Source organism: Dacryopinax primogenitus (assembly GCF_000292625.1).
Source record: "Dacryopinax primogenitus strain DJM-731 SS1 chromosome Unknown DACRYscaffold_18, whole genome shotgun sequence".
NCBI lineage: Eukaryota > Fungi > Basidiomycota > Dacrymycetes > Dacrymycetales > Dacrymycetaceae > Dacryopinax > Dacryopinax primogenitus.
This window is the reverse complement of record NW_024467215.1, coordinates 324990-338775: the sequence shown is the minus strand read 5'-3', so window position 1 is coordinate 338775 and position 13786 is coordinate 324990. Positions and strand designations below refer to the sequence as shown.

The window sequence follows — 13786 nt, the reverse complement described above, 5'->3', positions numbered from 1 at the left end:
CTTCACCAGTTCACTTCCTCCAGATCTGGGCCAAGCCCCGTGTCTCCCGCTTGGTCCCAAAGTACTTCACCCGTCACTTCTCAGACGAGGAGAAGACGGATAAGTGGGTGAAGGTCGTCGCCCCTGTTGAGGCTGAGGGAGTGCTGGACAAGAGGGAAGGGGATGGGCCTGCCCCGGTACAGAGCGGGGTGACGATGTACGCTACTCTTCTCTCTGAGGGAAACAGCCTTGCGCATCGGCTTCCACTCGACGGGCAGGGCAAGACGAGAAAGGTTTACGTGCATGTCGTCCAGACTAGCGGGTATAACGATGGATCCTCTAGCGGAGCACGCGTGAAGCTGAGCGGGGAAGGCAAGGAACTCGAGCTGAGGGAGGGCGATGGAGCTTATATCGCTGGATTACCTGAGCGCGAGCTGATCCTGGAGAACGTCGGCGAGGGGAGGGCAGAGATCGTTTTGTTTGATACTGAGTAGACGTGCTGTATGCGGTTCTGCTCTTGGACTGGGTCATAGGCCTTATGTATGATATCTCGCGTGCTTTGTCACTTTTCCACTGTTATAGAAGATTAAATTCGGTGCTTTCGTCCCGCAAGCTGACAGTACCACGAAGTAGGGTGTGAAACATATTCGGTGCCACCCTCCCCCCCGGCCGACCTTCTCCACTTCAGTTCTTCGGCGCATCGGTCAAGTAGTCGTACCCGGCTTTGACGAGGCGCATAATCACTTTGACCTCTTGCTCGTCTCTCGGTGCATAAACCATCACACGCCCGCGAGCGTGACCCCATGGCCCCACACACCCGGCAAGGGGGAACCTCACCGCCCATCCTCGCTCGATCGCCAGTGCCGCATCCAAGGGTGCCAGGAACAGGTGCAGGGAGCTCTCGCCTCCATGTACGTGCGCGAACTCGTGCGCGTTTGCGAGGTGTGTGATGGGAACGAGGAATTCGGGGTGGACATGCCCGTTGTTTGAGGGTGGGGTAGAGGGGAGGAAGAGGGCAACAGCGTTCGGCTCGATGGCGATTTCCCCGATACGGAGCGAATGGGAGATTCCAAACTCTTTGAATATGGTCTTGAGCTCCTGTATCCAACGGATCAGAGACGCCGTTTCTGTTGCGGAGGCTGTAAAGGAAATCCCACACACCTGCTCGAGCTTGTGGTCCAACATCTGGGGTACTTGCCTATGCGGCACACCCTGATGAAGAAGCCTCGGTCGCGGAGCTCTCCGAACCGGAATGGCCGCTTCATCTAGGTATGTACGGCCATAGAGCGGTTCCCTAACCCGATTGCTCTCTACCCACTTGCGGATAGGGAGGGAGGACGTGCCGTCCATACCCCAGATCCATCTCCAGGTTCGGATCAGACTTGCAAAGAGGTAGACACTTGGATTGGCCGAGCCTGTACCACGCATATCCTGAGGCACTGATAGAAAGATCAGAGTGGTCAGCAGCGGCAAGTCGGCAGGTAGATCGGACATACATAGACCATAGTAGCTATACACATCACGTCCTATAAAAAACACGCTGTATATCCCGAGACTAGCGAGGAGCGCATGTCCTACGGGAACGGGTCGGTTCCAGAGTGCGCGGAGCTCTTTCAGCCCGAGGGTCTGCGAGAAGGAAGCCAGAATAGCGGTCGTCATAGGAGTAGCTGAGACAAGCACGTAGATGCTATCGCAGTGAAAAGTACAGATACCAAGAGCTTGTTGAGGTAGGTAAAGGACGCGAGATCAGGCTATTTAACAGTCTCCGGGGTATCAGCATTTCTATCTAGCAATCGAAGTGCAACTGCCGCGGAGTGCGCAAGTACTCGTCCGCAGGAAGCACTCAAAGTTCAAGAAGGCACGACACGTTCGAACATTCTGACTGTTGACAGAAGATATCTCGGCAGAGTTACTAATTGAAGATGATAGGCGGTCCGTTAACCGTGGGTTTTGAACCCATTTGAGATCCTGTAGTCGGGTTATCAGATGATGGTTAGTCGGCGATGTGGCCCATTCTTTCGTCGTTAAGAACGGCAAATCGACAGTGCCACTGCAAATGACGTCATAGAATTTGACCTGAACAACAACAAATTCATCACTCTATTCTACCGTTACAGTTGAATAGCAAAAGTTCTATTTTCCTGATAAATACTCACTCCTCAGAATGTAACAGAGTAGATCTTGAAGGGGGCAGCCGTGCTTCCGAGCACAGGCTTCGCCGATGTCAGTGACAGATACTGGCCGCTGTTTGTGTCCTGGATGTTGTACGACATCGTCGACGCGCTGAACGTGATGTTCCACACTGCTGCGTTGGCGGCCGAGTCGAGCTCGAGCTGTGCGTTGATGTAGTTGCCGTTGCTCGAAATTGAGAACACAGTGGCGTCGGCATCAAGCGGGTTGGATGCGTGGATCACAAACCGCTGCGTCGCGTCCGTCTCCTTCTGCGCAAGCGGCGCGGCGACGCCAAGCCCATCTGCGGCAGCGAGGGCGACCCCAGCGGACTCGAAGACGAGATAGCGACCCTCGGTGACACTACCACGGACAGAACGGAAGCCGGATTCGACAGCAAGTGCCTCGGTTTCCGACTGGAGTCCGTAGGGTACATGGGCATTCACGTTGCCCTCGTACTTGGCTTGGCAGTATTCCGCCTGGAAACAAATTGAGTACACTGCCTTTCGAGATGAGCGACGAATAGCTCACGCCAGCCAGGAGACCGGTGAGGCCGTCGGTGAAAGGCAACTCGCCCTGGGGAAGGACGACGGGGGTACTGTTGAACTGGAATCGCCACTTAGACATGAAGCTACAGCTTGTGGTCGGGACTCACCGTCGTGAAGTCGAACATGCCGGTAAGGTCAGACATGTGGGTGCGACGCCAGGACGAGATAGCCTCGGTTGTGAAAGGAGTGCCGCGAGCAGCTGCCCACTTCTCAAGGAAGAGGAGCTGGGAGGCTGCATGTCTGTATCAGAACCTCTCTCACTCTGATATAAGACATGCTCACTGTGGTCAGACACCTCAGTGAACACATTTCCACCACGAGAGTAGGGAGAGATAGCATAGAAGGGAAGACGGAAACCAGGGCCGGCGAAGGTGGACAAGCCCGCCAGAGGGTCCGTGATCCACTCGCCAGGGGTGCCAGCAGGAGAATGGAAGGGAAGAACATGGTCGGCCCAACCACCGGTCTCATCGTACGAGATGAATAGGACAGTCTTGTTGTAGATGGGTGACTTCTGAATGGCGTTGATGATCTCTTGCTGGAGCCAAGCACCCTGGCGAGGGGTGTAAGGAGGATGCTCAGAGAGCTCAGTCGTGGCTGCGTGCTTGATCGGTAAATGTGCTCTTGGATACAAAGAATCGAGGTAACGCACGGATGACCCAAGACACCTGAGGGAGGTTGCCGGACATAGCATCGTTCTTGAACCTGGTGAAACCGCCCTGCCAGTCGTTATTGTCGGACCAAGAGTATGTCATGCCTTGCGACTTGTATAAGTTGATATACTATCTATTTGTTCCAGAGCTTACCATTGACAATAAGGGGGTTGTCAGTGTCATTCAATGGCGAGGCAGCACCTTCGATGAACGTCTTGAATGCGGCAAGCTCATTGCAACCAAAGTTGTCATCAGCCTGATAGACAAACCAAGAAACGCCCAAGTCTTGCAGTATCTCTGGTACGGTCTTTTTGAATCTCAGTATACCATGCAATGCTTAATAAAATTTCACTCACCACCCAATCATAGGGAAAGCATGAGACATTGGTCGTTGTTTCGTATGTTTTGTCAGTGATGAAGTTCGTGAACGTCAAATGAGAGCAGGACCCCGGAGTATCATTATTGTCGAGTACAGGACCCTGAGTAGAATTCGTCGGACCCCCCGGAATGTTGACAGTTCCGGTGATCTACTCCAGTCGTCAGCATCACCTTTCCTCCTTTGATTACAGGCGGCAACACGCGAACCCAATGAACACGGTTGGGCCAGGTGGACTGCAGACATATTCAAGACAACTTCATAGGCCAATGCCATCACGTACCGCCATTTGGGCCTCCTGATACATGTCGCCAATTGTCCAGGCATCAGCAATGGCATAATGAATGGGGAGATCCTGACGCTTGAAATATGCAATCGAAGCAGGGTTGTTATCCAAAGCCCACATGTCCTGAATATAGTGTTATAAGAAGTATATTAGCCTGAACAATACTAAGAACGCACATTGGTCCCGTTGGCATAAGCGGCATGGTTGTTTTCGAAGCCTAATTCCCGCCGGTGATTAGATAGGAAGAACAATAACGAGGTTAAAGGAACGAACTATTCGATCCACCATCCATACACTGAGTACCGTTGAGATAGTCACCCCCCTGGTAGTTAATGTACCAAGGCAAGAGGTAATCGGTGGCATTGGAGAGCGAGGAATTGACCTTCTGGTAAAAGACCGACTTGCCATCAGCGTTGATCTGGGCGTTGGGGTCTTGGAAGCCCCGGACACCATAGAGGGTGCCGAAATAGTGGTCGAAGGCGCGGTTCTCTTGCATAAAGAACACGACATGCTCGATATCAGCGAGGCTGGTGGCAGCCTGGGCAAAGGCAGTGCCGATGAGTGAGAGGGCAAAGGTGGCGAAAGCGAGCATATCGGGCTTGAACTGGCCGGGTTGAGGTTCAGCAAGCGACGATGGACAGCGAGGCTACTGAACAGTGAAGGGTCAGCGGGCACGCCTGAGAGCCAGCTAGACAGCGTGTTGTCCCAATATTTATGCAACTTTGGAAACCGCATGGCCAGGTTGGGAAACACCAGGAATGGAACGCATTTTGTAGGCACGGCAGGGACAGAAGACATTGACGGCAGGAACGGATGGTACCACTGAATACACAGCAAATGTGCGTCAATATCACCGGTCCGTACGAGGTCTTCGATTGAGGTTTGGTCAATGCTCAACATCGAGTTGATGATTGTACTGCCGGCGGGGTATTTGCTGGCGATATCTGCAAAATCCCGGAAATGAAGGCCAACGCGAGAAAGGATCACGCACAGCAGAAGAAAATGACAAGTCAAGCACAGAATGGAACAGAGACAACTGTTGGATGTCCAGAAAGAAGCCTGAGGATGAAGACAAGACACCAGACCTTTCGGGATCTGGCCAAAGAAGAAATCAGCCCGAAGACATTGAATCTGTCGACCTGGCAGGAGTCATTGCCTTATCGGAACGAACGTGGGATGCGCACATGGGGGTAGCGTTCCGGGGACAGCATGCTAGATGAGTGACCCAGCCAGCATTTGTGGACATTTCAAAGTCTGGCAGTGAGCCAAAGCAGAGGAAGACATGGTTCAGGAAGCAGCGAGTCCGGGTGCAATCGAAAGAACCACGGACAGACGCCGACAGCCTTGTGGAATAACCAGATCGCATTGTTCGAATCAAGTTGCATGTCCCGACGTGATCAACGGTATTTTTGGGTCGGACAATGTGTCATTGTCCTGCTGTCACCAGTCAATCAGATCCGTCGGAATGGTGTCCAAGCTGCGCTGGTGTTGGACCATGTGAAGGAGAGCGCTTAGCCGGCGTCCGTACAATGGAAGACCGCACGGCATGGCACAGAGATCGGGGGATTCGGGTCTAGCATGTTCAATCGCCAATGTCGGCTTGCAGGGCCATGCGGTTGCGGAGGGGATGAACGGTGTTCCCGGGAATGTTTCCATAGATGGACGTTGCTCCCAGTACAAATGCTGGCCAACGTATTTCACCAAAAGTACACGTTTGACGTCGGGATCGAAGGACAGGACGTGGTGGAAAGAGGCAAGCATTGACTGGGCTCCCGGTGCGCATCCGGCAACCGTACACGTGCGAACTTGACATGCTGGACACGCCTTCTGAAAGTTGAAGAAGTTCATGTTGCTCGTGTTCATCAATATCGAATTCCCACTTGCTGTCGGGATTAAGCAATGCGCAATGTACGCTCGCTTGCAACACCTTCCTCTGCGTGCGTTCGGAAATAACTGTATTATTCACGAAAGTGGTAGGGGAACGCTGACGTGCAACAATTTGGTTATTTGACTGACACATACCAGGTGCTTCAGAGAGATCTCCGTGAACGCAGACCACCGGTTTGGTGACAGCGAGCTGCAGGCCATGGGCGACCCGGGGGATACCATTGAACTCAAGAGGCAGCAGAACCAGGCGAACAAGGATGCGGATGGAGAGGCCAGTGCCCAGGTGGTCGTCCGCCATCAAGACACGCTCGCTGTTCCCAAGGGATCGCCCTCTCACCTCTTGCCCTCTTCGCTACCTTCCCCGCGAGTTCTGCTCCCCATCCTGACAGTGTTGAGCACCATTCTCCTCATCTATCCCAATTTGTTCGCCCTAAATACCCATCCTGCTCTATCCCTCTTTCCAACCGACATCAACGCGCGCTTCTATCTCAATCCAAATGCGCATATACACCGGCCTCCAAGGGTACAAAGCTACGACTTTGTTGTCCGCGAAGAGACACGCTGGCCGGACGGCGTCAAGAAGCAGGTCTTTACCATCAACGGCATGCTACCGGGGCCAACGATCGAGATGCGCAGTGGGGACACGCTGAGGATCCGGCTGAAGAATGAACTGAACGAGGGAACAAGTTTGCACTTCCATGGACTGTGGCATCCGGATGGTGAGTGACTTCTGACATCCTTCTCACTAAAGCTAATCCTCAATCGTGTCCAGGAACCGTTTCACAGGACGGTGCTATCGGTCTCACGCAATGCCCTGTTCCACCAAACGGCACGACAACATACGAGTTCCGCACCGACCCCTTACAGTCCGGCACCTTCTGGTACCATTCGCATCACGCAACCCAACGCGCGGACGGTCTATTTGGCGCTCTCATTCTCCATCCCCCAGCTCCAGAGGGTCACCGAGTGCATCAGGAGCCAAGATGGAGTAGAGTGGGTGCAGAGCTGGGGCTAGGAAAGAGAGATGCACGGCAGTCTGGCCCGGATGGAACCAAGTGGGACGAAGAAATCGTATTGCATATTGGAGACTGGTTTCATAGAACTGGGAAGGTCATGTTTGACTGGTACTGGAATAAGGGCAGTGGCGGTAATGAGGTGAGTGGACGTCACCTCCACATACTCTCTCAGACCCTAATATCATTCACAGCCCGTTCCAGACAATGCCCTTGTAAACGGCATCCAATTGTATGACTGCCCACGCTCTATCCGCAAGATCACCTGCGACGCCTCTAAAGGCACACGTCCTACATATGCGCTACAGGTCGACAAGGTGTATAAATTGCGGTTCATCAACACTGGCTCTCTTGCGCAGTCCTTCATCTCTGTTGACGAGCACGAGCTATATGTGGTCGAAGCCGACGGGACCGACATCGAGCCAGTTACTGTCAGGGAGCTAGCAGTCGCCCCAGGACAGCGATATGCAGTGATCCTGCGGTATGTCGGTGACATGCCACTTGAGGCTGGCGCCAAGTTTTGGCTCAGGCATAGCCTGGACCAAAGTTGCTTCAAGTACCCGAACATTGCTCTTGACCCCACACCGAAGGCAATCATTCACTACATTGCACCCCGCACTATCACCTCCATGCTAAGCGGTCTCATTCCTACCTCTCCGTCCCACAGCTCGATCGATGTGGCCGCCGATCCAACGACATATAAATGGAACATCACCGACGGAGAAACATTCGATGCGCGCACATTGCAACCGCTCCATACCAGTGATCGGGTATTACCGCAACCAACAATGGATCCGATTGTGCTGTATGTCACTACGGTCAAGTATCCTCAGAACGGACATCTGCCTTGGGGGCTTGTCAACAACACGTCGTGGAGGCCGAATGAACATGCACCGCTCATGACACAGATAGCGCCGGCGGACTGGGGGAGTACGGGACGGCCACGACCGGATGGATGGGGCCCACATGAGTACGTCTACCAGACGAGCAAGAATGAGAGCGTCGTTGTCGACTTGATTATCAATAACCTCGAGGATGGTCTTCATCCTTTCCACCTTGTGAGTTGCTCCATGGGAATTATATTTACACACTGATGCTCTTCAGCACGGACACCATTTTTGGCCGCTACATGTCGCAAACTCAGCTCGTTATGGCTGGGGCTCGTACAACTGGAACTATCCTCCTTCCCTTCCCACGACAGCTCCGGCTATGCGTGACACAATGGTCATCCCCCTGCGGTCATACGCGGTATTTCGCGTGAAATTTGATAGCCCGGGAATGTGGTTGTGTACGTCCAATGCCCTCTGCAGGTATATATCGGCTCAGCTGACCCATGCCCAGTCCATTGCCATGTGCTTGTACATCTGAAAAGTGGCATGGCCATGGCGTTCGACGTGATGCCCGATCTTGTTCCTGAAAAGGAACGGCAGAAAGTTAGGGAGAGCTGCGTTGCCTATCAGGGCATCCAGTAAGGCGCCTGTATGCGCATCGTTTTCTTAGGGATGATGTGTTTAGGGTGCTCCGTAAGAATGTTGACTTATATCGTCTACCATTCGGCAACGCGCATGCGCTCCACTCAAGCATCCACACCTGCAGCGTAATATCATGAATTCTTGCCAAATGAAGAATGTTGTGGAGGTTGTGCCACCCTTGGACTCCCAATGTTTTCCCTATGGGTGGCCTGTTAAATTCTTTGTTTGATGAGCTTAAACTGTTATCCTGACTCTCTGAAAGACCGCTCCGGAGACATTACAAGACCTTGGGTACTGACGTCATGTCTAACTTCGGCCAGCCTGCCGGAACCAGGCACCTTACTGTCTAACACACTCCAGTAGTGCCTATCCCCTCGATCGATGACCAATGAATGGGGTCGTGACTGACAAACTGAGGTGCACTCTGAGACGGCCTCGAGAAGCACACATCAAGATGAACAGGATCAGCCGAACCCTATCGGCGAGATGTATATTCTACAGATAATGCTGCTACTATAAATACATTGTGATTGACAGATGAGATACTAACAGGTATCAGATATGATATGATTCAAGTGAATACGCAAGCATCAAAGCCAAAATGACCATTACAGCTGTCATTACAGCTGCTGTTCCTGCTCCTGTTGCTGTTGCTGCTGGTGGGCAGGGCGGTTTCTGATGAGTCGCTGTCGTTTTGGCTGGCCTGCACCTGCACCGGCTCGAGGCGCCAATTCAGGTTCTTCCCCTTCACGAGCTCGTTTTAGTCCTGAGCCTGGACCATTCGCAGAGGTCGGGATTTGTACGGAGGCTATGGGAACTGCAAATTGATTTTGAGTAGCAGCAGCTACAGCTGCAGCGAACGACAAGCCCCCACCTGATGGGCGGCCGGGACGTGAAAATCGACCGGTAGGTGTTAATTGTTGACCTTCGGGATTCGCCAGAGCTGGTACGGTCGGTGGGGCGACCGTGGGTCGAACAGGGAGACTGGCAGGATGTGGTGGAGCTACGTTCGGGAGGGAAACAGCTGGAATGACAGGCGCAGTAGGTGGGACTGTGGTTCCATTCTGCGCAGAGGCCCCGTTTCTCTGGGCCTGTTGAGCCATGGCGCGCTGTGCTTCCTTTTGAATTTCAGGAGGGACAGGTAACCCGTGTTGCGCCAGAAGCTCATTACAGACAATCAGTAACTTGCGGAGATTTGCTACGCTGTCCTTCCAGGTCTTAGTAGCGTTCGAGTTCAGCTCGAGCCGTTTTTGATGTTCCTTCTCCAACGATTCCAGCTTGGCATGGAGCGCTTGCAGCTCGGGCGCATGTAGCTTTTGCAGCTCTTCAGTAGTAGCAGCTTTTGCTGCGTCCACTGCTGCATCCACTTTGGTTTTGATGAGAGTCTTGACCCTTGTTACATGCTCACTGCGCTCTTTCGATATGGCCGACTTGACCGCTTCTTCCGTCGCTTTAGCTGTTGAGTCTTTCGCCTCTTCCAGCTCTTTCTGTAGCTTTGACAACTCCTCTGCATGTTGCTGCTTCAAAGCGAGAATCTCGGCAGAATTGTCCACAGTCTGTACAGACGAAGCCTGAACCTGAATGGCTTCCGAGTCGCCAACACCTGCCTCTGTTTGTAGTCGCTTCGCTTGCTCGGCGCGCTCTATTGATAGGGCCGACTTCACAGCTTCATCAACAGCCTTGGTCACGGAGGCCTTGATCTCGGTCAACTCCGTCTGCAGCTTCGACAGTTCGAGCGCGTGTTGCTGTTTCAGAGCATCGATTTCGGCAGTGCCGTCGACGGCAGGTGGAGCAGAGCCGGATGCAATCTGTGCTTTGAGTTTCTCAATCTCGGTTCGTAGTTCCGCCTCTGCTTTTGAGTGCTTTTCCGCATTGGTGTTGAGAACGTTCCGCACCCTTGAAAATTGCTCGTTGCGCTCCTTTGTTACTGCGGCCTTGACAGCTTCTTCCACCGATTTGTTGCCAGAAGCCTTACTCTCCTCGAGCTCTACTCGTAGCTTGGATACCTCTTCTGCGTGTTGAAGCTTCAGAGTTGCAAGCTGGGAAGTGTAATCTGCCTTCAGTGCGTCGGTCTGGGATGTATGCTCGGCCTTGACCGTATCTATTTGGGATTGATGCTGTGCCTTGAGCACATCAAGGTTGGGAATGCTGCCAACCGGAACAGTTGCGGAAACCGATGGTGTGGCCGTATTGGCTTTCAGCTTCTGAATCTCAGCCTTCGCCTCTTCAAGTTCCGCCTCCTTCTTCAGTCGTTTCTCCACGTTCGCGTTGATGACATTCCGTGCTCTCAATGTCTGGTCCGCACGTTCCTTCGATACCGCCACCTTAACAGCTTCGTCAACGGTCTTCTTCTGCGATGCCTTCATCTCGTCGAGTTCCGCCTGCAGCCTGGATAGTTCCTCCACATGCTGCTTGTCCAAAGCGTCGAGATTAGACGTGTTGCTGGCAGCTGTCGAAGCTTGAACGGAAGCAACCTGCGCCCTGAGAGCGACGACTTCAGATCGAGAAGCGCCGAGGTCCGCTTCGACTTTCAGTCTTTCCTTCCGCGTAATTTCTGCGTCGGCTTCCAACTGGCTGTATGCGGCAATCCGTTCGTTGGCGGCTTCCAGCTCCGTTTGTACTTCATCAACCTTGGTGGTGAATTGATCGTGATCCGCCTCTGCCTGTTGTAGCTTTTCCTTCACGGACAGCAGTTCCGTGCTCAAATTGTCATTGATTTTCTGCAACTCTTTGAGACTCTGTTCATGTTCTGCTTGCATCGCCTCCATCCGCTGTCTTTCAGTCTCCAGCTTTGCGACAAGTTCTTCGCTCTGTGTTTGGACATCACTGAGCTCAGCCTTGAGGCGATTGACAGCGCTATCGTGATTGGCTTGAAGGCCAGCCAGCGTGGATTGCATCTGATGGAGAGTTCCATTCAGGTCGATCTTGCCCGTAGCGAGCTCGTCGACTTGTCTCTGCAAGGTTGTTTCGTATCTCTGAATCAGGAGTGAGTCATAAGAAATACACTACCGTATAGACTGAGAACACACCTTCCAGCTTTCTCTCTCTGCTCTCAAACTGAACACTTCGTCATTTAAGATGTTCACCCTTCCCTCCAGCTTCTCGTACTCGGTGGTAGTGTGCATAAACCGAGCCTCCATTTGAGAATAAGAGGCCTGAATAGCAGAAGCCCGCTTTGTTAACTCGTCGTTCTCTGTTTGCTTGCGTTTGATGTCATCCTGAGCCGTGATCAAGCGGTCTGCAATAAGTATATCAATATCTCAACAGACCGCGTATGCTGTGGATGGAGTAACACACCATTGACGATCTCGACTTGTGCCTTGGCTCGTGCAAGGTCCACCACAGTCGCTCCTTGTTCTCTCAGCAGCTTCGTGTTTTCTTCCCGCAGATTGCTCATCTGGTTCGAAAGGTCCTCCCTCCAACGCCTCTCCTCCTCTCTTCGGATCTCTTCATCCTCTGCAGACCGTTTGGATTGATGTACGCCAGAGGTACCGAATGCGCTCTCCCGTAATTGAGACTGAACGAGAGCAACTGCTTGTGATTTCGAACCTTGTAAGGCATCCCCGTCGGCTTGCCGGGTAGCTAGCTGCTTCCACGTGTCCGATTCCTCCTTCAGGCTTTGGATGAGTGTATTCTTGCGCTCAACTTGATCCTGCAGAGCCTCAATAGCTTCCTCCGCTTCCCGGAGAGCTTCCTTCTCCTGATCATCCCAGCTGTTTTCTTCTGCTTCCAGTTTGTGGCCGAGGCCCCGTACCATGCGAAGCAGAAGGACGTTCCGCTCCTGCAGCTGCCGAAGGTCGGTGAAGACTACAGCTTGGCTGATAACCTCATCCACAGTCTCGCTTCCTTCATCAGCATCTTTGTCGGGCCAGCCGACCTGGAATTCTGGATGCGTCTCGTTTACGAGCAGGGGATCGTCGCGAATAGCGACTTCCCGTGTCAATGCTCGAACCTGGCGGCTGAGGTCGATCACAGATGACCGTAAACCAGTAATCGTGCCTTTGTCTTCTGCGGCCAAGGCTTTGGCTCGACGCAGCTCTTCGGCAGTTTCGTCTTGGGCGGATAAGGCACGCGATAAGCGCTGAGTGAGGTCCAGTAGTTGAGACTCAAGCTTCTCATAGTTGGCGGCACGTTGTTGAATCTCCGGTTGCTGATCGAGTTCAATCAGGAACCGTGGCGCTAATAGACATCTCTGAAACGCACCTTCTCAGCAAGCTGACCGACGACCGAGTCGAAGGCTGCTTGCAGCGCCTCGTGCTCCTCCTTCTCCCTCCTCAGCTGCTCCTCCGTCTTGATCAACGCAGTGTAGATATCGCTAAACGTCCTGCCCGATTTCTGGGCACGGATGGCCAAGAGAGCTGATTGGCTGTAGATACTCTGACCGTCCTCTGGAGCGCCGACACCAATCTCTTCCAACGCGCGCTCTAATTGTTGGACACGCTCGTGAGCAGCAGCGAGCGCCTCTCCGTCCTTGTCCCTATCATCTTGCACAAGCTGTGTTTCTGCACGCCACTGTTCGCGCTCGCGGTCCCATTCCCCTTCCATATTTTGCACGAGCTCTCGCAGCTCGTCGGCACGCCTGTCAAGCGTTTTCCGTAGGTCTTCCCAGTGGGCTGTAGATGACCGGAACTGGAACTGAAGCGAGTCGTGTTCTGCCTTCAGCTCGGCGAGATCGGAGATCGCTTGGTGGTGGGTAGTGGTTAAGCGGTCATTTGAGGCGCGTAGCTGACTGTACGTGGCCTGAAGTTGGGAGAGCTGGGCGAAGAGGCAAGCATTCTCGTCGTCAATCTTGGCTTGTTTAGTGGCCTGCAGAACGACCTCCTTAGTAATACGCTTGACACCCTGGACGGAAGGTACCCACTAGATCCCGTCGTGACTTGATCCCCTCTTCCATTGTTGCTGTTGCTGCTGCCCTTAACCGTGCGACTTGGAGGCGTAACAGCCCAATCTCCTCTTCGAGCGCCTGGTTCTTCGCACTCGCAATCCCGACTTTGGCTTCAGAGCTGGCGAGTTTTGATTCTCGGTCGATGAGCTTGGTGTTGATCTCGCGAAGAGAGATTTCGAGGTTAGAGATAGTAACTATGCGAAGGGGCCAGTGAGTCACCGGGTCCACCGTGATGTGCAGAAAACACACATTTGTGATGCTGAATTTCTTCAAGAAGTTCATCACTCATGCCCACCAACTTCTGTTTTGCGTCCTCCTGTCCTTGGAGCTGCTTCCGCACTTCTGCGAGATTAACTTCGCTGGACTCCAACGCGGTTTTTGCGTCCTGCAGATTGCCCAGCAGCTCTGCCTTCTCATTTTCTGTTACATCTCGGTCAGCACGATGGTAGCGGCGGAACGGACGGATGCTTACGCAGTTGTGGTATCTGTGAGAGTTGAGCAGTGAGGCGCGAGTTCTCCTC

General features: G+C 53.2%; 5 protein-coding genes across 5 annotated transcripts; 2 read left to right on the top strand and 3 right to left on the bottom strand.

Annotated features, from left to right (window-relative positions):
- Positions 1–8: 8 nt before the first annotated feature.
- DACRYDRAFT_57251 (uncharacterized protein) lies at positions 9–473 on the top strand (the record flags this gene model as incomplete). Its single annotated transcript, XM_040775425.1, has 1 exon — positions 9–473. A coding segment is annotated over one exon (465 nt), but the record flags the coding sequence as incomplete, so codon positions are not given.
- A 72-nt stretch (positions 474–545) lies between these two features.
- Positions 546–1584, bottom strand: DACRYDRAFT_24272 (uncharacterized protein). The gene is made up of 3 exons (XM_040773618.1): positions 1476–1584; positions 1141–1418; positions 546–1077 (listed from the first exon to the last, which is right to left on the bottom strand). Exons 2-3 carry the CDS (start codon positions 1405–1407, stop codon positions 664–666), a joined length of 681 nt encoding a protein of 226 aa, XP_040625577.1. The 5' UTR covers positions 1408–1418; positions 1476–1584; the 3' UTR covers positions 546–663.
- A 474-nt stretch (positions 1585–2058) lies between these two features.
- Positions 2059–5003, bottom strand: DACRYDRAFT_24271 (putative phospholipase C). The gene is made up of 11 exons (XM_040773617.1): positions 4282–5003; positions 4185–4225; positions 4006–4131; positions 3932–3958; positions 3703–3873; positions 3500–3653; positions 3346–3450; positions 2979–3290; positions 2804–2928; positions 2680–2754; positions 2059–2627 (listed from the first exon to the last, which is right to left on the bottom strand). Exons 1-11 carry the CDS (start codon positions 4598–4600, stop codon positions 2139–2141), a joined length of 1944 nt encoding a protein of 647 aa, XP_040625576.1. The 5' UTR covers positions 4601–5003; the 3' UTR covers positions 2059–2138.
- A 247-nt stretch (positions 5004–5250) lies between these two features.
- Positions 5251–5790, bottom strand: DACRYDRAFT_24270 (uncharacterized protein). Its single transcript, XM_040773616.1, has one exon. It carries the CDS (start codon positions 5767–5769, stop codon positions 5449–5451), a length of 321 nt encoding a protein of 106 aa, XP_040625575.1. The 5' UTR covers positions 5770–5790; the 3' UTR covers positions 5251–5448.
- Positions 5791–5808: 18 nt separating this feature from the next.
- DACRYDRAFT_83212 (uncharacterized protein) lies at positions 5809–8554 on the top strand. The gene is made up of 6 exons (XM_040776617.1): positions 5809–5981; positions 6034–6614; positions 6668–7050; positions 7103–7966; positions 8013–8196; positions 8250–8554. Exons 2-6 carry the CDS (start codon positions 6095–6097, stop codon positions 8378–8380), a joined length of 2082 nt encoding a protein of 693 aa, XP_040625574.1. The 5' UTR covers positions 5809–5981; positions 6034–6094; the 3' UTR covers positions 8381–8554.
- The last annotated feature ends 5232 nt before the right edge of the window (positions 8555–13786 follow it).

What these genes read in the sequence shown, in the direction of transcription:
- DACRYDRAFT_24270 (XM_040773616.1), bottom strand. Translation starts at nt 5,769, where the DNA reads ATGCTTGCCTCTTTCCACCACGTCCTGTCCTTCGATCCCGACGTCAAA.
- DACRYDRAFT_24272 (XM_040773618.1), bottom strand. Translation starts at nt 1,407, where the DNA reads ATGCGTGGTACAGGCTCGGCCAATCCAAGTGTCTACCTCTTTGCAAGT. An exon ending in TGGACCACAAGCTCGAGCAG is followed by an intron (nt 1,078 to 1,140) that starts GTGTGTGGGATT and finishes CGTTGGATACAG; the next exon opens with GAGCTCAAGACCATATTCAA.
- DACRYDRAFT_83212 (XM_040776617.1), top strand. Translation starts at nt 6,095, where the DNA reads ATGGGCGACCCGGGGGATACCATTGAACTCAAGAGGCAGCAGAACCAG. An exon ending in TGGACTGTGGCATCCGGATG is followed by an intron (nt 6,615 to 6,667) that starts GTGAGTGACTTC and finishes AATCGTGTCCAG; the next exon opens with GAACCGTTTCACAGGACGGT. An exon ending in TAGCCCGGGAATGTGGTTGT is followed by an intron (nt 8,197 to 8,249) that starts GTACGTCCAATG and finishes ACCCATGCCCAG; the next exon opens with TCCATTGCCATGTGCTTGTA.
- DACRYDRAFT_24271 (XM_040773617.1), bottom strand. Translation starts at nt 4,600, where the DNA reads ATGCTCGCTTTCGCCACCTTTGCCCTCTCACTCATCGGCACTGCCTTT. An exon ending in TCAGGTGTCTTGGGTCATCC is followed by an intron (nt 3,291 to 3,345) that starts GTGCGTTACCTC and finishes TCAAGCACGCAG; the next exon opens with CCACGACTGAGCTCTCTGAG. An exon ending in TCACCGGTCTCCTGGCTGGC is followed by an intron (nt 2,628 to 2,679) that starts GTGAGCTATTCG and finishes ATTTGTTTCCAG; the next exon opens with GCGGAATACTGCCAAGCCAA.